Genomic DNA, 22,226 nt, shown 5'->3' with positions numbered 1-22,226 from the left:
TACCCTAAGCCACCTCACAGTGGCAAGCTCAAAAATACCACCAAAAGAAATGCAAAATTCTGAATCAAAAAAGTGGAAGCCTCAACACAATTGATGCTGTTTCCTCCTACAGAAGCAGTGCAATAAACCAAAAACCCTTAGGAAAAAATAAAGAACCTGTGCTACAACTCCTGCCATTAGTGTGCCCAGTCTGTGAGAAACTATTGGAGAATTTCTCCTCCCCTAGGAGAAATTCGGTGAAATTGTCCCCCCAATTTATCTGCCCGCAAATAGGCTGGAGAATTTTGAGAAGCCATTTGCGCACAGCTCTATTGTGTAGTAGTTGCTGAGTGACATCCTGATGTGGGAGAGGGAGAAGGAGAGGGAGAATGAGAGAGGGAGAATGAGAGAGAGGGAGAGAGAATCGCTTTGACTATTGTTAGATGCATCTTGGATCAGGCAAATTCAGTTCTGTTTGGCTAGAGATTCCTAGCTGGGTTGGGAAATTACAGTGAACGTAGGGATGTACGAAAGTCACTTACCTGGTCTCGCAGCTTGCTTCGTGGTGGGGGGGAGGCGCTTCGCTTCTCCCCCCACAGTTCAGGCTGGGGGGGGAGGCTTCCCGCCTCGCCCGGCCGAAATTCAGGCCGGGGAGAAGCGCCCCGTCTCCCCGGCTGCGAACTTCAAAAGAAAAAGAAAAAAAAGCCCCGTGATAGGCTACGTAACGATTTACGTAGCCTATGATGGCTAGATCTGCAAAGTCAGCCATGATAGGCTACGTTAATCGTCACGTAGCTTATCATGGGTGACTTAAAAAAAAAAAAAGCGCGTACGCAAATGGCGGCCCCCATAGGGAGCCGCCATTCGCGTTCCTTATTTGGTCCCTGTAGTCTACATAAAGATTTACGTAGGCTACGGCGAAAATAAGGGCAACGCTATTTGCGTTGCCCTTATTTTCGTCATAGTCTACATAAATCTTTACGTAGACTACAGGGACCAAATAAGGAACGCAAATGGCGGCTCCCTATGGGGGCCGCCATTAGCGTACGCGCTTTTTTTTTAAAAAAAAAAATATTTATTTTATTTATTTATTTATTTCATTTCTATACCGCCCAATAGCCGAAGCTCTCTTTAAAGTCACCTCTGACGATTAACGTAGCCTATCATGGCTGACTTTGCAAATCTAGCCGTGATAGGCTACGTTAATCGTTACGTAGCCTATCACAGGGGCGTTTTTTGTTTTTTTTTACTTTTCTTGTAACGGCGGCGGCGGCAGCCGGTCGAAAGACTGGCTGCCGCCCCCGCCCCTGACGAAGACCTGCCGAACCGCCGCCGGGACCCGCCGCCGGGAGCGACATTCGTGAAAGGTAAGTCCCATCCCGGGGGGTGGCGGCGGAGAATTTCTCCCCAAACCTTCGGAGGACCGAATGCGTTGGCACTCGGCCCCCTGAAGTTTCGGGGAGAAATTCTCCCCCATCCCTACAGTGAAGGAGTTGACAGTTGACTGTTAAAGGAATTGGTTGGTAGACAAGGAGGTAGGAGGTCTGCTGATTGGTGTGGGGTGTTTAGGAAGGACTTGGGGAAATCAGAAGGGAAAGTGAATAGCGAAAGGGCTGAATATTTAGCTATTCCTTTTCTGAGGAATAACCATACATGGCTGGTGAAGATCAGAAGTAGGGAGCAGGTGGCTGTGTTGTGCCAGGAGGCTGTCTTAAGATCTTGCCAGAAGACGGCTATACAAGCAGGCAGTGAAAATTCAGATGAACTGTCCAAGCAGCCAGAAATACAACAGGAGGAGCTTTGGTGTCAGAGGAAGGCTGTACCCAAGAGCTGGACCTGGCTGTGAGTGTATCTGGCTGGGCTGGAAGTTTAGGGAATTTGGCCTGAGGTAAAAGAAATCATTAAGGGCGCAATCCTATGCATGTTTAGACAGAAAATAGGTCCTACAACTCCCAGCATTCTCCAGCCAGCCATGCTGGCAGGGGAATGCTGGGAATTGTAGGACTTTTTTCTGTCTAAAGACGCATTGGATTGCACTCTGAGAGGCTTGTAGCAGCAACAGTGACTCTTGAGTCCTTAAGAATGGTCACTAAGCAGTCCTTTTAAACAACCCCAAAGTAAATATTAGTAATCCCTTACATACAAAATATCCCTTTTATAAATTACTTGTTTAATAGTTCATGTTGTCTCTAGTGTTGGTGCCCCTCTCACACCTAAGCCTCTTGTTGTAACTGCTACTAGGACGTTTTTAAAGTATTCTAACAACATTTGTGGCAGTGGAAAAGGGTCACCTTGTGGAAGTCTGAGTTACAGCGGCAGAGAGTCCCTTAGGCCCTGAAATATAAGTGTTTACTATAAATAAGGAACCCCATAGGTGAGATTGCCCAGTGAACGAGCAGTTCCCCCATAGGTGATGGCACTGCTGGGGTGGGGGGAGATATCTCCCATACAGGCAATTAAGAAATTTGGTCAAGTCACCCAAATTTCACCAGAAATATTGGGGGGGTGGGGAAGATATTTTGTTCTACACTACAAGTCAGTTAGCTTGAAAGCCTGATGGAGTGAAAGCATCTTCAAAGAGCGTCAGTGTTGCATGAGGTAGATCTCTCTGGGCAGGTATTCCCCTGACAGTGTTGCTTTTTGTTGCTTAAATGAACAACAGCCTTGGGAGACCGTGATTTGGAGAAGAAGAGTAGTGGGATGGGGCGGGGGGAGAGAGAAAGGTGGTGCTTAACCCTTTCTTCACCAGCAGTTGTTCCATTCAACATGACTCCCTGGACCTGCTTGCATGGGGCAAAGAAGTCACAGCAAGTCAATAAGTTACAGCAGTTAGATTACAAAGCAATTAATTAGTTAATATGTTACAGCAAGTTAATACATTACAGAGCATCTAGGCATGTTTAGCCTGGAGAACAGAAGGCTGAGGAGGGGACCTGATAGCTCTCTTCAAATACTGGGAGGGTTGTCCCATGGAAGAGGTCAAGAACTGGTTCTCTGCTGCCCCAGAGGTCAGGACTAGATCTAATGGGCTTAAGTTACAGGAGGGGAGATAACAGTTGAGCATTAGGAAAAATGTCTTGATGGTAAGAGCAGTTCAACCATGGTTCAACTAGTCAACTAGGGCATGGTGGACTCACCCTCACTGGTGGTCTCCATGAATAGTCTGGACAGCTGTATGTTGAGGATGATCTAGGTCCATTTCCTGCATGGGGCAGAGGGTTGGACTAGATAGCCTACAAGGACCCCTCCAACCCTATGATCCTACAAGGCTCCCCCTCCAACTCTTAAGATCTTACAAGGTCCCCTCCAACTCTATGATCCTACAACTGTATGGACAGGTTTCTCTATAAGTCAAAAGTTGGCAGATTGGTGTCCTAGTCCAGCCAGGCCTATTCCTCTCCAATACTGAGCTCCAGCTAACTGTTGATGGTACTGATTGGCTAGCATTTTGTGATGTCAGCAAGAAACCACTCCCCCTGCCCCCCAAGCAGTTTTACACTTTTAAAAAGTTTCCTTTAATTAATAGGGCCATGGTTGAATGTATAAATATAAAATATAACCTTACAGAGGTTTTTTCCCCAGTTTTTTAAAGGTGGACAGCATGATTAATAAATTAGATAGATAGATAGATAGATAGATAGATAGATAGATAGATAGATAGATAGCATGGGATGCCAAGGGGGCTGGGCAAAGCTGATGACTAAAGGAGTTTTCTGAGCTGTCCTATGGTCCCTGGGAAACTCGCTCAAAGACCATAGGATTGCTCTCTAAGGGTATAATCCTATGCATGTTTAGAAAAAGTCCTACAACTCCCAGCATTCCCCAGCCAGTCATGCATAGGACTGCACCCTTATAGCACAATCCTATTTATATTTCTCTAAAAGCAAGCCCCACTGTGTACAATGGGGCTTCCTCCAATGTAGGTATGGGGCAGAAATTCATTCATTCATATCTTAGGGCAAAATTATCTAATATCACACTCGCAGACCACTATGCGAGCCAAAACTTAGTTATCCTTTGAAACTTGCACTTCCCTGAATTTTGCAGTGGAGTTCTCCAGTAAAAGAAAAATGTGAACAACATTGTGTATATTAAGGAAAAGAACGTTCAAGAATGAATTACATTAGGAAAATGTCTTGCAAAAAAGTGTACACCAGGCCAAAGTGCACACAAAAATGCATGTGTTGAAAGAAATGTGAACAAAATGCTTATGAATTTTCATACAAACTTAAACACCCCCCCCCTCAAAATTCAAGATGAACTGAACGTGAATCTGCAGAAATAAGAAATGGGGAGAAACTGAAATTGACATATTTGCCCACCCCCACTCCAGTCTAAATGGGCATAGTAGGACTGCAGTCTTAATTGGCCTATCCAATGTGATGACCATTCCCTGCTTTGGGAAAGGACTGTACCTCAGTGGTAGAGACCATACCTTGCAGACAGAATGTGCCAGGCTCCGTTCCCAGCATCTCCAGTTAAAGGGATCACAAGTAGCAGGTGATTGGAATGACCCTGTCTGCCTGAGACCCCTAGAAAGATGCACCTAATCAGACTTTACTGGGCTAGATGAACCAAAGGTCAGACTCAAGACAAGGTAGCTTCTTATGTCCAACACAGCTTTCCCCTTGTTCTTCTGTCAGTTGGTGAGGGCCTAAAAAGAAACACACCACTGTATTTGCTTTCAGTTTGTTTACTGCACCTATCAATGACAGAGGTATTTCAAAGTCTAAAGGGTATTTTGCATGGATTCCAGTATTGCCCAGGAAACCAATGAGAAGGCAAAACTGACAACATCATGGGATGATGTAATTATTATTATTGCATTTATGGCATTTATATCCCGCCTTTATTCCTCTTGCAAGGAACCCAAGGCGGCTTACATTATCCTCCTCCTCTCCATTTTATCCTCACAACAACAACTCTGTGAGGTAGGTTGGGCTGAGAGTGTGTGACTAATTTTCTAAACAGCAATGATCTCCCCTCCCTGCCCTCTGTTCTCCTAACTTGGCTGGCAGACAAGCCAATGTAACTTAAGAAAGTGGCAAGTGATCCCCCCCGCCATATAATCAATTCCAGATGTTCTTTTTCTTCTCTTAGAAATACAAAACAAGAGTCACGCTGACCTGGTTTTTAGCTTTGTCCATTCTGGCTTTGTGATTCCCTGGGGCCTTGGCAAAGGTTTACAGCACAGCTTCTTATTGCAATGTTGTCATGCCCAACACTGCAAAGGGAGAGATAGTTTAAAAAAGAAAAAGGCAATTGAAACAGATTCTCTTGGCAATAAGCAACAGGCTTTCTAGAGCCAGCCAATGCATCTCTCTGTGGTTTTATGTGTGTTTTAATATTCTGTTTCACTTTCCCCCTTTGCAATGGAGCCTCCCATTTTCCCAGGAGGTCGAGATTGCAAAATAATTTGGCTGTTTAGGATTGTTCTTGGAACTTGATCTCCTCCTATTTCTCAACAAAACAAGAGGAGAAGAGGCAGCACAGAGAGAGAACCATTTTGCTCTGCAAGGCAGGCGGGATCTGTTGAAAGTGAGGAGATTGGGACACTGGTATTCAGGTGAGTTGCTAACGTGAATGGATGGGCAATGTCCTGTTTGCATGATGGTGGGGAAGGAGGAGAATTACAGAGTTGGAAGGAACTTGGAGGTCCTCATATGCTCAATACAGGATCTACAATGCAAGATGCAACCACAGCATCTCTGGCAAATGTCCATCCAGCCTTTGCTTAAATACATCCAGCAAAGGACAGACCACCATCTCCCATGGAAGCCTGTTCCACTGTGGAACAGCTCTTATCATTAGGAAGTCTCTCCTAGGGGCAATCTACATTACAACTTTAAACTGGTTTCAAACCGGTTTAGCTAAAGGGATCCTGCAGTTCCATGAGGGTACTGAGAATTCTTTGCTAGAGACCCCTGTCCCCTGCCCAAGCGGCCCCTCTTCCTAGAGCCACAATTCCCAGAATTCCTGTATTTGGTAGCCGTAATCGCTAAAAACAGGTTTGAAACCAGTTTAAGGTTGTAATGTAGATTGCCCCCTAATGTTTAGTTGAAATCAGTTTCCCTGCAATTTCCACCCTAAAGATAAATGTCTTATCATTAGGACATTTTTCCTAATGTAGCTGAAATCAGTTTTCCTGCAATTTCTACCCATTGTCTGGAACAAACAACACAGACCCTTGAGGCTAGGCCCTATGTGATATTTTCCCCAATTCTTGGGTCCCAATTACTTTCTCACAGTCCTGCCTGCCCTTTCTCCCTCAGATACCTGACTATAGAATCCATTCTTTTGATTCTCCCCCCCCCACACACACACACCATTAACTTAAGATATGCTTCAGAGGTCCTACCCCCAGGCACCCTACCTTCAGAGGGTAGTTGGGTGGTGACTGGGTACGGTGCCTTTTCAGTGGTGGCACCCTGCTTGTGGAATTCTCTCCTCTGGCATGGCTGCATGCCTCTTAAAGCTTTTTTACATGAGGCATTTATTGTGCAGTCCTCATTTCTTACTCATGGTTGTTTATGGATTCTTTAGATGGTATCATGATCCTCCAGTTTTGCTTCTGTTTTTTTTAGAGCACTTTCCCAGTTGTTGTTGTTGTTGTTGTTTTTAGAGTGGGGAAAATGGAGTGTTATTTTTGAAAGTCAAAGAAAAGGGATTTTCCTACTTGTGTATGTAATTGTGATACTCCACTATAGCATAGCACCACCTAGAGGTTGTGTAGCAGAAAAGCAGGAAAGGAAAAGCTCTTTGTGTAGAGCTCGAGATTCCGCAACAAAACAGAAATAGATACAGCAATTAACAGCCTTGTGTAGAAAAGCTCACTGTAAATTCTCTGAGGATTTTAATGGGGACTGGTGGCAGCTTTTATGAATCTGCTTTCTCTGATTTTTTTACTTCTTTCATTGCTGACACTGTTAATTATTTTTTGTGGGGTTTAAACATAGTTTTATACGGAATTTTCACAGCAAGCTACTTTAAACATTTTAATAGAAAATAGTATATAAAAATAGATGGATAGATACTTCCTCAGTCTATTATCTTCTCTGTTGTCCCCCTCTTCAGTTCAAAATGTTCCTTGGCCACTCCCTACCAGCTTTGACCAGAGCTCAGAAAACATCCCATCTATCTACACTGTGGGATCAATGCCAGTAAAATAACTCGTGATCCCATAATCAGGCTTCTTATTATACTGATGCTATAATAGGAAAAGAATGGATAATAAACATTTTCTTTCTTTCTTAGCACTCTCTTTATTATTCTCTCTGCACTCCGCTTTTCAGCTTTGAGTCACCTGGCAGAATCCCTGTTTCTGTCACTCCCTCCTTTCTGTAAAGAGCTTGTAGTTCCTTTAAAACTAAATTGGCCTTTCATTTCCTTCACAGAAGTTGTACTCTTGACAGCATTCCACCACTGACTCTTCCCTTCTCATCAGTTAGAATGTTCATTATGATTTATGACATCACAGCAGCTCAACCAATGCCTGGACAGGATGGTAGCAGCGGCGGCTTGCACGCAGGCAATAAGCAACAGACACTTTCAAGCTTTCATATAGATAATACCATCTAATGCATGTAGCATTTTTATCTGCAAATGGCTTTATAACACATTTTTGATCTCTTCTCCACCCCTAGGTGCAATTGACACCAAGGCTCAAATGGCGGCCTGCTCAGGATTGCTACTCCTGATGGTTTTGCTGGGGCCCTTGCCGGCTCTCGCCCAGAGGGAATCCCGTCATGAGAAGTTCCTCCGACAGCATCTCGACTTCCCAAAGACCAGCAGTGAGCTGGATCCCCGGCGCTATTGCAACCTAATGATGCAGAGAAGAGGAATGACCACCAACGTTTGCAAACCCTCCAACACCTTCATCCATGGGCAGCATGCACCTGTGGATGCCATCTGCAGAGACGGGGGGACCTACTACAGTGAGAATTATTATGACAGCAATATCTCCTTTGACCTCACCGCTTGCCGCATTGTTGGGGGAGGTACTCAGCACCCCCCGTGTAACTACCGAGGCAGGATTAGCTCCCAGCGCATTCGAGTGGCTTGCCTTAATGGGGAGCCAGTTCACTTCAAAGCTCCTCTCTAGGAGGGCAAAAGACAGCATCTATGTATCCCTGACTTATGGAGACATAGTTTAGCCTGGGATTGCATTCTTTCTGTCATTTTAGAATCTGGCTGAATTAAAGATCCCATTTCCCCTTTAGTGTGTTTGCGTCTTTTCTTCCAGCTACAATTTGCTACTGCCATCAGCTAGTTGTATTGCCAACTAGTGGCCATCAAGCAATATAACCCCCTATTCCTATTTGTCTTTCAGTACCCTAAGACCCAGCCTTTCCCTCCACTCTCACAAGGTTTGTCCAATACTTCCAGTGGTGTAAAAGTCATTCCCCATTCAAGGAAACTCAGAGACAGTGTCGGCCTGGGATCTCTGAGAGAGAATTCTCAGCACCCTCAACAAGCTACAATTCCCAAGATTTTTTTAATGAAAGAATGAATGTGCATACTTCTTTAAAAATATGCATTTTAAAGTGCACTTTAAAAAAGCCTTTTTTTTAAACATGATCACAAATTCGGGCATGTGCAAGCTTTTTTTCAAAATGATGTGCTCACATTCAGGGTTGCGAATGGGGATAAACAAAATTCCTCAAGAGATTAATTCATCTCTGTTCTTATTCTAATAGGCTCTGATAAGTTGGAGTGTTGTATACCTGAATAAATTCCCAGGGCTTTGTACCTCTGCTGCCAAATCTTTGGCTGAAAATCTAATGTGACACTGTTATTTCTAGGATGGATGGAAAGTGTCAATGTAGAAAATGCTTTTCTCAAACTGATGACTGGAGCCTGTGCTTGAATAGTCTTCTCTTGCAGCTTTGTGCAATAAAATCTTTGTGTATGCATATAAAATGGCATTATTATTATTATTAATATTATTATTAATGTGGGATCTGCAGCAAAAGGTTGCAGTGTCGACTGCTCCCTGTTCCATGTCCTAGTCAGTCAGCCATGCCCTTTTCCACTCCCCAGCAAGAGTAATTCAGGATTACAGATCCACTGAGCAGGCTCAGTCCTTGTTGTGCTGGAGTTGGAGGAGGGTTGTTTCCTCCACCTTAGGATTTCCCCCCTGACATTATTTTTGTGGGTTATTTTTTCCACAGTTTGTTTCGTTTTGTTTTAGTTCTGCAAACTTTGGAATTTCCCCAATTCCGCCAATACCTCCATCTTGTGCATGGATAGCATTGTTTTGGCAACGTAAGGATCTACACTTGGAGAATGAGTTTGCCCTTATTATTTATTAGCATTAGTATATAATATAGTGATGAGTATCCGTGCCTGCTATGCAGGAGATGGGGGTTCCGTTTTTCAGCAGGAAGAAGCAAATTTGGGGAATGGGTTATAGCTCAATGTTAGAGCACAGACTTTTGTCTCCAGAGGGTTCCAGGTTTGATCTCTGGCATCTCCAGTCTTGGGGTGTGTGTGGGTAGAGTGGAGGGTAAGTATTGGAAATACCTCTAAGTGAGACTTTGGGGAGCCACTGTCAGTAAGAGCAGACAATACCGATTGTCAAATAGTGTGATGTGGTAGAAGGCAGCTTCTAACAGCCAAACTACACGTTACGCGAATCATGTAGCATTTAGCTGAGGGTTAGGTATTTGGAAGTGTGCGCAACCCCAATTTGGAGCATGAACACTGTGCACTAGGAGGGGAGGATTAAACCTCCCCCCAACCACTCTCCCCCCACCACATGGGGGATTTTAGGGGGGAAATAGTGGGAGGGGGGAAGGTTTAATTTCCCCCTCCCCATGCATGGTAATCCTAATTCAAATAGGGGCTGTGCACACTTACACTAGAGTAAAAACAAACACCCTGACCTTTGGCTATAAGCTACATGATTACTGCAATGTGTAGTTTCAATGTAACATTCCATCATAACAGGGTTGAAAGCATGACACATGACAAGATGGCTGCCATGTGTTACTCACAATGTTTTCCTGCCTGGCCCTCATAAAAGGGTTTTGAGCATTTTCCTTCCTTCTGTTTGCCAGTATCCAAGGTTGTTTAAATGCCTCTCAAATCCTGAAAACACACACACAGTGTAACACTCTTGCCAATGTTCACATTCCACTGAAACAGCTTGGGAAAGTTAACTTCTGTGGTCTCAATATTTACACACTTTGTTCCAGAAAAGAGGCCTCCATTTGGCTACAGGGATTGGTTGGGTGTTTAGAAACAGCCCAATGTCCAAACCATGAATCTTTTCCAAAGGGAAGTAGGTGAGGTGGAAAGTTGTTTTTTATATTTAAAAAAATGCTTGATTTATAACCTGGTCGTTCCTAGGCTTCATGCTACAGGATCCTCAAGCTTTTTGAGCTGATATGAAATTTTGGAAGTGTGTTGTGGGTGATCTCACAAAATTACTGCCATGCAGGGTTGCTCATTCACATTATGGCAGCCATGATGGGCAGTCTGTCACAAAAAACCCATTTCCCAGAAGGGAAATTGCTGGTGAGGCTAAAAGAAAAATAACTTGCCCATGACTTGAGATGCAAGGAAGAAGTAGATTCTAAGTGGGGATGAGTGGGCGCCCCCCCATCCAGGTTCTCTGGATGCCCACCCAGCCCTTGCCCCCGTTCTCATGCTCCCACAGACGTGCGCGAGCTCCTTGCCACTCACCGAGCCATCTGCACTCACCTGGGAGGCCTTGTTGAGCTCTGCGATCACCATTTTTTGAAAAATAAAATGGTGAGCGCAAAAATGTGCATACTCGCCTATTCGTGAATTTCCGCATTTCTGCAAATGTGCATATTTGCATATGCGAGAATATGCACATTTTCACGATCACCATTTTGTTTTCCAAAAAATGGTGATTGTGGAGCTTGACAGGGCTGTCCAGGTGAGTGCAGGTGGTACAGTGCTCACAGGCAGGGGGTGAGCAGAGGCAGGGGTCAGCGAGGACAGCTCAGGGGTGCAGGCGGGTGTGTGTGTTCCGCTGGATTCCCGGATTTGGGCACCTGTGCCATCCCTAATTGTAAGCTCCAGAACACAAAACCACTGTTTTGAACCCACAGTTTTCTTCTCCAGCACCCATTTCACAGAATGCAACATGTAAGGCTCAGAGACAAGTAACCTGGCCAAGCAACGGCGTTTGAGCCCCAAATGCCGAATCACATATTCGGCCCCTCAAAGAGCAATAAAATACGCATTTCGCACAAGGCCAATTGCTGATGCTCAGAGAAATACATACAGACAACCAAGACACCCATCCACATGCTACACAATCACACCAGGAAAGAAAGCTCAGGAAACACACACACACACACAGAGCCAAGACACCCACCCACACTACACCAAAAAAAGAAAAGTAAAAATAGGAAACATACATCCTCCCCCACAAAAAAACACCATGCACAAAAACCCAGGCAAAAGCACACACCAAGAAAGAAAGAAAGAAAGAAAGAAAGAAAGAAAGAAAGCCTTCCAAATCCAGGCAAAACACACACAGCACATCCAAAGGAACCCCAGGAAACACACACACACACACCCCAACCACACAATAGCAAAACACACATCACAGCAACAAACAAACCAGCTAACACCACACACACACACAACAGGCAACCACCCAACATACCCTGCCATCTCCCCCACCCTGCCCCAGATGCTCCCTAATATCCCTAGCTTCCTTTTCTTCTTCTTCTTTTGCTGGGTGGCTGGACCCACTCCAAAACCCATGTGGGGCCCCGGAGGCATTTTTGGAAATAAAGCTGGTGCTGGAGGTTGGTGCTTCACTTTACAGCATGATGGCCTCCCAGTTTAATTATGTATTTATTTATTTTAATCAGGAGCAGGGAGCATGATGGGTGCCAATAGAGGTGCCCACAGGCACACTGATGCCCATGGACATCATATTGGGGATCTTATTAATTAATTTCAATAAGTTAATTCTTAGTATAGAACAAGATGATGATGATGACGACGACGACGATTTGGGTCCAGGATCTGCCTTCCATGAGAGGAAGGATTCTACATGGAGAAGTTTCCTCCATATATTGGGGGGGGGACCCCCCTCTAGTGCTCACCCTATTCAGCAGGGTCTTCTGACTCTCTGTGTAGCATTTTCAGGGGGCTGGAAGGGCTACCATGGGGTTAAGGAAATCCACTTCCACCACCGGAGTTGATTCAGCCTAAATTTGGATCCAGCTCATAATAAATAACTTGCTGCCTTTTCAAGACACTGAAGGGGTAACTTAATGAGGTGGCAATTATTGAGGGAGTGTTTTTATTTCAAGTAGATAAAAGCATCTGGATGTGAAAATAGCTGTTCTGATTCATCTTGTAAGTTTCTGACCTTTGCAATCCATTGCCATTCAAATGCATGTCAACATTTGGGCTTGATGAGAAAGCCATAGATATTTCTGTTGGCTCTGAAGAAATCACTGATGTTTGTTTCTTTGGAGCTTCACCTGTGTATGTGGCAGCCCCTCCAAATGAGGAAGGCAGTCTACAACCTATTTTGGCTGGGTAGAACTTGAAGAAGTGTGAAAGGCTTTGAGCCTTATCTAAGTGGGCTTTCACCAACCATCACCTCTGGGATAAGAAATGAGAGATTGGTACACATGGAAGGGTAAACAAGAGAGTGGGCCTCAAGGGACTGATGAACAATAAAGGGTCAATAAAACAGAGAGGCCTGCCTATTCTGGATTGTTCCTGTTTGGTGCTCCTTTATCAATGGTCAAATATTGATCAGCTCAGTGGAAAATGACCCAAGAGACAATGTGTTCCCATCTCTGGACAAGGCCTGGCTGGGATCAACACTAAAGTTGTTCACTTAAGAATGCCAAGAATGTCACTGAACAAACCCAGCATTTACACCTACAGAGCTGGAGTCCTCTATGAAATAGGATGTCCATCATGTTCTATGGCATTGTGTGTTACACTAACCATAATCATAGAGTTGAATCAGAGAGAAGAGAATCGTAAAGTTGGCAGGAGCACCAAAGAGCTACTCCAGTGTTTTGTTAGAAGGAAGAAGCATTAGCTACTCATTAGCAAGGCCAATCTTGGGGTTTGGGGGCCACTAGTTCCTTCCTATGCTGTCACCATTCCCATCCCAATCAGAATCTTCTTCCAGAAGAGGGGGAAAGATGGTGGCATCCTAGAATTTAGCCACTCTGAGATACCTGTTCAAAATGCATATGCCTGGTCACATCTTGGAGCGATGTCTGTGCTCCATTGAAAGAAAGAACATGGACAAAGTTGGCCCTTAATGCTGCCAAAGTTCATTACCTGATGGCTTCACCTTGCTTATGGCAGGGCTGCAAACCTGAGGCCCAGGGGCCAAATCTCTCTCCCACCGCCCCAGGTCCCAATATGGTCCTCCAGAGCTCCCCAGAAGATCCCATTCCCTTTCCCCAGCTACTGTTTGTTTGGTGGTTTCCCAGCTTTTGTGCAGCTCACCCCCCACCCTCTAAAAGGCTGGAATGTTTCTCTGAGTGATTAGTTACTGACAGTACAAGTGGCCAACCAGCTGTCGACCAGGAACCCACAAGCAGGACACAAGTGCAATAGCACCCTCCCACCCATATTCCCCAGCAACTCGTATAAAATAAGTTAAATTAAAATATGCTGGCATTTTTAATTTTTATTTTGGCCCCACCCCCTAGCCTTCAGCCTCGCCCACCACTGGAACGCGGCCCCCAAGAGCTTCTTTGAAATGGAATTCTGCCCGTGGGCTGAAAGAGGATCTGCACCCCGGATGTGAACAGCAGCCACAGCAGCAACGAAGGTTGTAAGGCAGCATCTACCCATTAGCCTACATATCAAAATACCCAATCCAAGGATTGAGCGTAATTGTGATTATAGTTACCTACAGGAGTTAATATTATTTACACATTTTAAATTTTAAAAAAGAAACAACATGTTTATCACCCCCACTTTGTTTTCAACGTGATATGCTAACATACTAGCCCAGATGGGTCATGCAAGCTATTGGATTATTTATAATTCTTAAATGGCCTCATTTGTAACATAATGACTAGTTCTGAAGTAACTATGGAGAACAGTAGAGATAGCACATTATGAGAAGGCAATCTAGATGTCTTCTCATATCATCAATGTTAATGATGTCTTTTCATATTCTTATTATCAATGTCATATTATTAATCTCTTCTCACATTATGAGAAAGCAATCTAGATGGCTTCTCATATCATCAATGTTAATGATGTCTTCTCATATTCTTATTATCAATGTCATATTATTAATCTCTTCTCACATTATGAGAAGGCAATCTAGATGGCTTCTCATATTTTGTCCATATTCCATGGATATACATGATCAAGGGACAAAACACCTCTATATACCATCATATGAAGGTGACACAAGTATCTGTTTTACTGGGTAAACACTGACTGGAAACAATTTGCAGAGGAGTAAGCTGTGTTAGTCTGTTGCAGCAAAACAAAAGAGTCTTGTCGCACCTTGAAGACTAACAGATTTATTCCGGCATAAACTTTCATGGCTTACTGACTGGAAAGTCACTAATGATAGCAGGCCCCATCCATCAAGCAAAATAGGACAATCTTTTCTAATAGTATAGCCAGTTGCATAATCTTCACTAGGGATGTCTGGATTTTGTGAAAAATCCATCCTGTGTGTGTTTTGTGGATTGTGCAGTGTTGTTCGTTCTAGCATCCGTTCACAGACCGATTCATTTTTTTTCCTGGTTCACAGAAAAATACACATAAAATTCCACAAGAGGATTCACAACAATGTAAGTAATTTAAGTACGTAACATTTAGCATATTGTCTCCCACTCCATTCAACTTTTCCCCATGTATATTTTCCAGGATGGCCTATGTCACAGCAGAAATGTTTGTATTTTCCTATGAATAAATTTGCATACATTTTGGGAAAGAAAAAGAAAAAAAAAAAGATCTGAAAGTCCATGGATGCCGCGCGGCCTGAGGAGGCTAGTCCACAACAGGTCAGATTCTGAGAAATCTGAATTCTTTTTAGTCCATCTTGAATCTCTCCAGCATCCCTAATCTTCACACAAGATGTTGTACGATAGCATATATGGGTCTTTTCTTGCATGCATGAATACCATTGTAAGGAACATGTCATGTGTAATGTGATGCGTGAAAGCACCTTTCAAGCGAGAGCCTGCAAACCAGGGGTGGGGAACTTTTTTTCTATTGACGGTCACATTCCCTTGGGGATAATCTGCCGAGGGCAACCTGCTGGCGGTAGATGGCGGCATCTCCTTTTCTCCAGTGGAGGCTGGTGCCTCTGATGTCAGTGGGGCAGTGAATCCGCTCTGGGTTTAAATCAGAACTCTAAAGGAGCTATCCAAGGTACTTCACACCTTGGATAGCTCCTTTAGAGTTCTGACTGGTTCTGACTGAAACCCAGAGCGGATTCTCAGCCTCATTGACATCAGAGGCACCAGCCTCTGTTTCTCTCTCTCTTTCGGCCACCCCCTTCTCTCTTTCCCTTCCTCCCCAGCACCAGGGTGCCATGGGGTGGGTGGGGGCAGACTGGTTGATCACTCGCAGAGAGGGCTTTTGAATTAGGCTGGGGGCCACCTGAAATTAAATGGGGGGCTACACGCAGCTCTATGGCCATAAGCTGCCCACCCTGATGTGAACTCACCATCATACAGTCTTTTGCAGATGGAGACAACCCTTTTTATAAACCCGAAACTCTGAAACCCCTTATTGTTCGACTGTTCCCAAGGCTGCAATCCTATATATACTCAGCTGGGAGTAAACCCCTTGAACTCCATGGGACTCACCATTTGAGTAGATGTGCATAGGACCGCACGATAAGTGTTCTTTTTCGGAGTAAGGGCCTGGGGAAATGAAACACAATTTCTGAACTATGGCGAGTTCAGTGGAGGAATCAGTGAGCAGGTTTGATGAGAAATATGTACATTTCTTTGCATGTGAACACAGGTCATGCATGCTGAGAACCGGATATGCACACCAAATTCATGCAGATGATCTCCATATGTGGCATTCCCTGTACATTCGGTTACATGCTCATTCCAACATGGAAGGGCTTTTCATGTAGGAATTTGTGGTCTCTCCCCCCCCCACACTCCATCCTGTGCTTACAGGGGGTTGGAGCCAGTATCTGCCTTCCTCAAGAGGAACAGCTCTACTCGTGGAAGTCCCCCCCCAATTTTGGGGGATCCCCACACACACCACAGCTCACCCCATTCAGCAGAGACTCCTGACTCTCTATGCACCATCATCAGGGGGCTAGGGCCAGCCATGGGATGAAAGAGCCAAAGACCTCTACTTCTGGCAGCACAGTTGATCCTGCTTAAATCTGGATCCAACCCAGAGAGCTGAGAAGTACTAGGCAGAACATTCTAGAACTTACTATTACCACGACCCTAGGCATGCGTAGCTGATAGCTTTGACATTCACAAAAGGGCGGAATAATTTATAGCCTGTAATGACCAGCTGAGAGGTTCAAAGAATTCAAGCAGCTCACTCCCGGGGGAACAACCCAGAAGCTAGGACTCAGAGAAGAATGTGCTAACCGGTTAACAGGGAGAGATATCATCAGGCCAGGAGCTCAAAGGAGTCTTGACCCTCAATGCATTTGCTCTCCTTAATCCCCATCCTCTTAATCCACACATTGTCTGCCGGTTCTGTCCAGTTCCATGCGATCGGTGCTAATCTTCTTCTGGCACCCAGCTAGGTTGTGTATAAAGAGTCCTGGGAAACGAAGGAAAATGTGGAGGTCACTCAACGCAAGTGCAAGTGAATTCACCACTTTGACGGGCACCTGGGTGAGTTGGTGTGTTTTTCGGGGTAATGCCAGGGAGCAGAAAGAGGGAAGTCACGCTGGGAGTGTTAATATTAAACTCCAGTTTCATTTCAATTGTGTCAGGGAGTGGGGCTTCATCCCCTGAAGGAACCCATGGTCTGGAATCCAGCTCTGATTTCACAGTATCTTTGGTGGGTGAACCTGCATGAGCATTTTAACTAACATATTTCAGATCCAACCCCAAGGCCTGACCTAGACAAGACGACAGCTGCTACGTTGGTTTAATAAGGTGTTTTATAAACTAGAGCGTGGAGGGGGGAGGGTTTGTTTTCAGTATCAAAAGAGAAGTGCAGATCAGGGAAGCCAAATTCTTGGCCACCTCCTCACCCCATGGCCCCTTCATCTCGGCCGTTTTTCTCCCATCCTAGCTCTGGTATGGGAAGTGAGCTGTGAGGGTGCAATGCAAGAGACAAGGAGATGGCTCAGGTCCCTTCACCTGCATGTCTCTTTGGATGTTAAAAGCATCCTGATATACACTGCTTTATATGTAAAGAGGGCACATGTATGATTAATCAAAGATGGCTGCCATCACCTTGTGAAGCTGCGAGAGATCACAGATGTATAAAATGTGTTTGTTTTTAAAAAATGCATATTTATTACCATATTTTTCAGCAACTTTTGTATTTTTGTGCAATGAAATTTGTGCAAAATTCCAATTTTTTTTTAAAACCCCGATCTGCAAGTCCAGAGTCCATACATCTCAGAAAAAGCTGCAGAATCTGCAAGTCAAATTCATAGAAATCCAAAATCATTTGGATCCTTCTTCTGCTTCATCATGACTGCCCAGCTCTTGCCCTCTGATGCCATCTAGTGTCAATTGCATGGCACAGACACATAAAATCTCCGCAAAGATATCTGTGCCAATCCATGAGGGGGCAGGAGGGGTGGGGGGAAGAATCCAAAATCCATAATTGAGCAATACCTTAATTAGGACTAACCAAAATTCAGTAAAAATGTAGAAAGTTTTGAGTTTTCCAGAAGTCCTCATCAGGCTAGGTGGTACAAAAAGCAGGGGATGAAGGAACAGGAAAGCCCCCAAATCTGGTGAGATGTTATAGCCATGAGGTCTGCAGATTTGTATCCGTAACTTGCAAATCTTCATCTGGAATGCAAGCATCTTCAATCAAATCATTCTCTGATGCCGTGCCACAGGTCCCCTAGCTCCCCAGGTTTCAATGGGGGACAATGATGGACAGAGCCTCCTTTGTGGTGGCCCTCAATATGGCCCTTTCCCCAAAACATGTGGGTTGCACCAACTGTACTACCTCCTATGTGGAAGCATTTTTATTCTAGCTTTTCGTAGACAATGATGCACTTTCTGCTGGTCTTTTGTTTTATTGCAAAGGTGTGCCTTTTTTAAAACACGCACATACACGATTTGCATGTTTAATCAGAAGTAAATCACACTGATAGCTAGCTTAAGGTTTGTAAACCACCTTTTAGCAGAAGGGTGGAATAAAAACCGTCCATGTAAATAAATAACCCTGCGGGCATAGGTTGTGGTTATTCGGAGGTGAGGGAAATATATTCTGTATAGGATGAGGAAAGGCAAGGCTCCTCCTGTGCAAGCACCGGGTCATTACTGACCCCTAGAGGGACGCCTGCTTACGCTGGCGTTTTCATGGCAGACTGTAGTGGGGTGGTTTGCCATTGCCTTCCCCAGTCATGACTGCCTTTCCCCCAGCAAGCTGGGTACTCATTTTACCGACCTTGGAAGGATGGAAGGCTGAGTCGACCTGAGCTGGCTACCTGGGACCCAGCTTCCGCTGGGATCGAACTCAGGTCATGGGGAGAGTTTCAGTTGCAATACTGCCACCTACCACTCTGCGCCACACAAGAGAGAAGCCCTATTCAGTCATTCTTCCCTCCTGCTGTTGCCATGGTGTGAAGAGAGGAGCAGAGCCTGCACCCCTCCCTTGGTCCATGTGTTACTGAAATAAGTTATTGGGGGGGGGGAGTCAGCTCTGTATCAGTAGAAGCAGGAAGGTGGGGTTAGTCAATGGGGATGCAAGAAAGGGGGCGGAGGGAGCAAGCACAGCCTCACCATTCCCCTCACGTGATGGTAAAGATGGCCCTCATGTGAGGGGAGAGTGGCTAAATGGGGCTGTCTCCTTTTTATTTTTTGCCGGGTCTAGACGTACAGCAGCCTTCCTCAACCTGGCGCCCTCCAGATGCTTTGGTCTACAACCGCCAACAGTCGAAAATTCGGGGAGCTGTAGCCCAAAGCATCTGAAGGACACCAGGTTGGGTAAGACTGACACAAAGCATACCTAGGTGGACATGAGGTGGATGTGTTCTGAAGTGGACATGAGGCAGCAGAGTTCTGAGGTGGTAGAATGAACCAAATGGGAGGGTTCTCATTTTTGAGTGCTTCCCTGCATAAAAATCTCCATGCAAGAAGAAAATTTAACACAGCAGGGAGCAGGCCAGGCTAGAACTTTTCTCCTGGATATGCTCTCCCCCACCCTCTATTTGCAGGGAGTCTGAATCCTGGAGTGGTGGAGCCAATATTACCATCTCAAGATTTCTACCACCTCATTCTGCTGTATATGTAGACTCTAGCCCAGGCCATTAGATAACACATTCTGGGATTAGCACTTATAGTAAGTTCCAGGGCCAGCTCACACCTTACTAGGGCTGATCCATGCCTCAGATGATTATGCCTCAGCTGTAGTACACATCCGTTCAGTAGCGCAGCTTGCCTTTAATCCTCAAAACTGAACAAACCCGTTCCCCATCAAACCGAACGCTAGGGCTGTGATAGCATTCCTAGTTCTGCCTGAGAAAGCCCAAGTAGCGTAGGGTTTGGTCAAGCACCTGGCAGGCCTTAAGACATAGCTGGTGGGCTGCATTCAGTTTGGTAGGCCACAAGATCTGCAAGATCTGCTCTACCTCACTTATTCGATTTTATGGTTGCAGGCTCATTTGAATCCAGCAATGGGGCTCTCCATGAAAGGAAGGGAAGCGCTGATGCTCTTCCTGTTGGCGTCCTGTATGATCGCCAGCATTGTCTCTTCCCAGAATCCTCGGCATGAGAAGTTCCTGAGGCAACACAACGATTTCCCCCGAACCAATGTGGTGGGGCAGGGTTACTGCGGAGCCATGATGCTACGCAGGGGGATGTCAAGGCCTTGCAAAGACACCAACAGCTTCGTCCATGCGCCGAGAAATCAGCTGAAGGACATTTGCAGCTGGGCTGGGAGCCATTACCGCCGGGCTTTGCGGCTCAGCAAGGCCCGGTTATCTGTCACCACCTGCAAGCTGCAGGGGACTTCGTGGGGCCAATGCCGCTACTGGGCCCACACGGGACAAAGACACATTCTTATTGGTTGCGACCCATCGGGATGGCCTGTTCATTTTGAAGAGAGCAATTTCATGTAGCGTAGCCTCGTGGGTCCTGCTTGCAACAGCAGCATGCACATGCACACGCACACACAGTAGAAATCTTCGAAAGCGGGTATTTTGTAAAGTTGATATGCAACAGAACCCGTCACCTAAATCTCGCAGACCCGAAGTTCTTATGCAGACTTGTCGCTCAATATAACGACCACATGAACAGCACTCCTGTTTATGGAAACTTTGGTCTAATGCAGGCCTACACAACTTATGGCCCAACAAACTACACATAGGCCACCAGCCACGCGTTAGCAGCCCACAAGGGGTTCCAAAAATGTCTCCATTTTGCTGCTTGCCTAGGGGAGCAAAATTGTGCCCTGCCACAATACAGGATAGCATACAGCTTGGTGGCCCATATGCAGTGCAGGACTGGATTATCTAAAGATTTTGTGCTATGTCAGACAATGTCTTCCCCCAAATCCAGCCCACATATATGGAGGGGCACAAGAACACATCCCCTGATGCCCATGTTGCTTATGCCTGTAAAAACTATTGCACAGAGACCTAGATGCATGGTTGATTGCCAGATTTTATGCTGGATCTCACAAGTTTAAACTGTATTCAAACTTCACACCCTGCAGGGACCTCTGGTAACAGCGGAGGCAGGAGAGGCACACGGTGTGGGTGGAAAGGGTTCGCATTCCCCTTCATGCATTTGGACTCCACTGAAGAGAGCAATCCCCCAGTCTGGTGCTTTGATTTTACTCCGGTCTCTCCCAGCCATTTATATAAGAAAAAAGTTACACTATTCTGTGTAAAGGTGTATTTTTCTCATGACAAAAATTAAAAGCGATTGCCACTGTATCACCCACACACATACACAAAGGACAGCTACTCCATTAGCCAAATGTTATAGGGTTAGCATCAACAAGGTGACAAGGGAGAGACCTTCTCAGTGGTTCCCCCCCCCCCACCCGATTATGGAATGATTTCCCCACGGAGGCCCGCCTGATGCCAGCACTGTCATCTTTTCAGAGCCAGGTTAAGACTGCCCTCTACTCCCAGGCATTTAATGGCATATGATGGGACATTTATGTCAGCTGTTTTTAACAGGTCTAGTATTTTAATGAAATTGCTTTTAGCTGTTTAAATGGTTTCCAGTTTTGTATATTGAAATTTTATGCTGTATTTTATTATAATGTATCTGTGATTTGTGATTTTGGGAATTGTTGTGAACCACCCAGCGGGCTTCACCTATTAGACGGTACAGAATTGAAACAGATAAGTACACTAAGTTGTCTACCCAAAATACAGGATGTGTGTGCGTGTGCGTGCATGCGTGTGTGTACGAAGAACCATTTTAGAATGAATTATGAGCATTTCGGACTATGGCAGAAATGAGATAAAAGCATGTACAGCTTTTCAATTTGGCAATGTTTGAAATTTTCAATTCCAAATCAATTTTTGCTTGTGAAATTCATCTTGAGGGATACCTAAATGAACACTCCTTTAAGTTTTATTATGGCAAGGAAGCTAAGTTTCAACTTCATGGAAAGAACAGTGGAGGACTTACCATATTATTTGCTTGCTATTTATAAAGAAGATGGAAATATTCAGCACCTCTTCCTTCTGGAAAGGATCACTAATCCAATCATCAAAAAACAGAATTATCTACTGAAATCAATGAAAAGGTTGCTCACAAAGGAGTGCGGTGGCATGCATACTTTAGAAATGCTGAACTGTCTATGTAGTAGACTGTGCTTATATTTTTACATGAATGTTTTGTATAGATTGTGATTTCTTAGTTTTGACAAATAAATCTAACTCATTCGTTCATTCACATATTAGCTTGCTGTGTTGACAGCACAAGCATTGTAGAAAAGATTAGGGTGGGTAACATGTGGGTGACATACACCCCCCCGCCGGCCTTTGTTTGCAGCCCCCATCACGAAAAAGTGGAGGTTTGCCACTGGAATTTGGCAGCACGGCTGCAAGGACACAGTTTTAAAGAAAAATCAGCCCTTTATTGGTGCTATGCTGCCAAATTTCTGCAGCAAAT

General features: G+C 44.9%; 1 protein-coding gene and 1 pseudogene across 2 annotated transcripts; both read left to right on the top strand.

Moving 5' to 3' along the window:
* The first annotated feature begins 5,471 nt into the window (after positions 1–5,471).
* On the top strand, positions 5,472–8,895 carry LOC146342337 (ribonuclease pseudogene; annotated as a pseudogene). The gene is made up of 2 exons (XR_014783942.1): positions 5,472–5,545; positions 7,623–8,895. The product of XR_014783942.1 is annotated as a ribonuclease pseudogene (transcript).
* Positions 8,896–19,768: 10,873 nt separating this feature from the next.
* On the top strand, positions 19,769–20,212 carry LOC146342336 (angiogenin-2-like). Its single transcript, XM_084807805.1, has one exon. It carries the CDS (start codon positions 19,769–19,771, stop codon positions 20,210–20,212), a length of 444 nt encoding a protein of 147 aa, XP_084663931.1.
* The last annotated feature ends 2,014 nt before the right edge of the window (positions 20,213–22,226 follow it).

Source organism: Heloderma suspectum, chromosome 6 (genome assembly GCF_057233095.1).
Source record: "Heloderma suspectum isolate Gila_16-S chromosome 6, 16-S_ref, whole genome shotgun sequence".
Taxonomy (NCBI): domain Eukaryota; kingdom Metazoa; phylum Chordata; class Lepidosauria; order Squamata; family Helodermatidae; genus Heloderma; species Heloderma suspectum.
The sequence above is the reverse complement of the archived record's forward strand: the minus strand, read 5'-3'. Positions and strand labels throughout refer to the sequence as shown.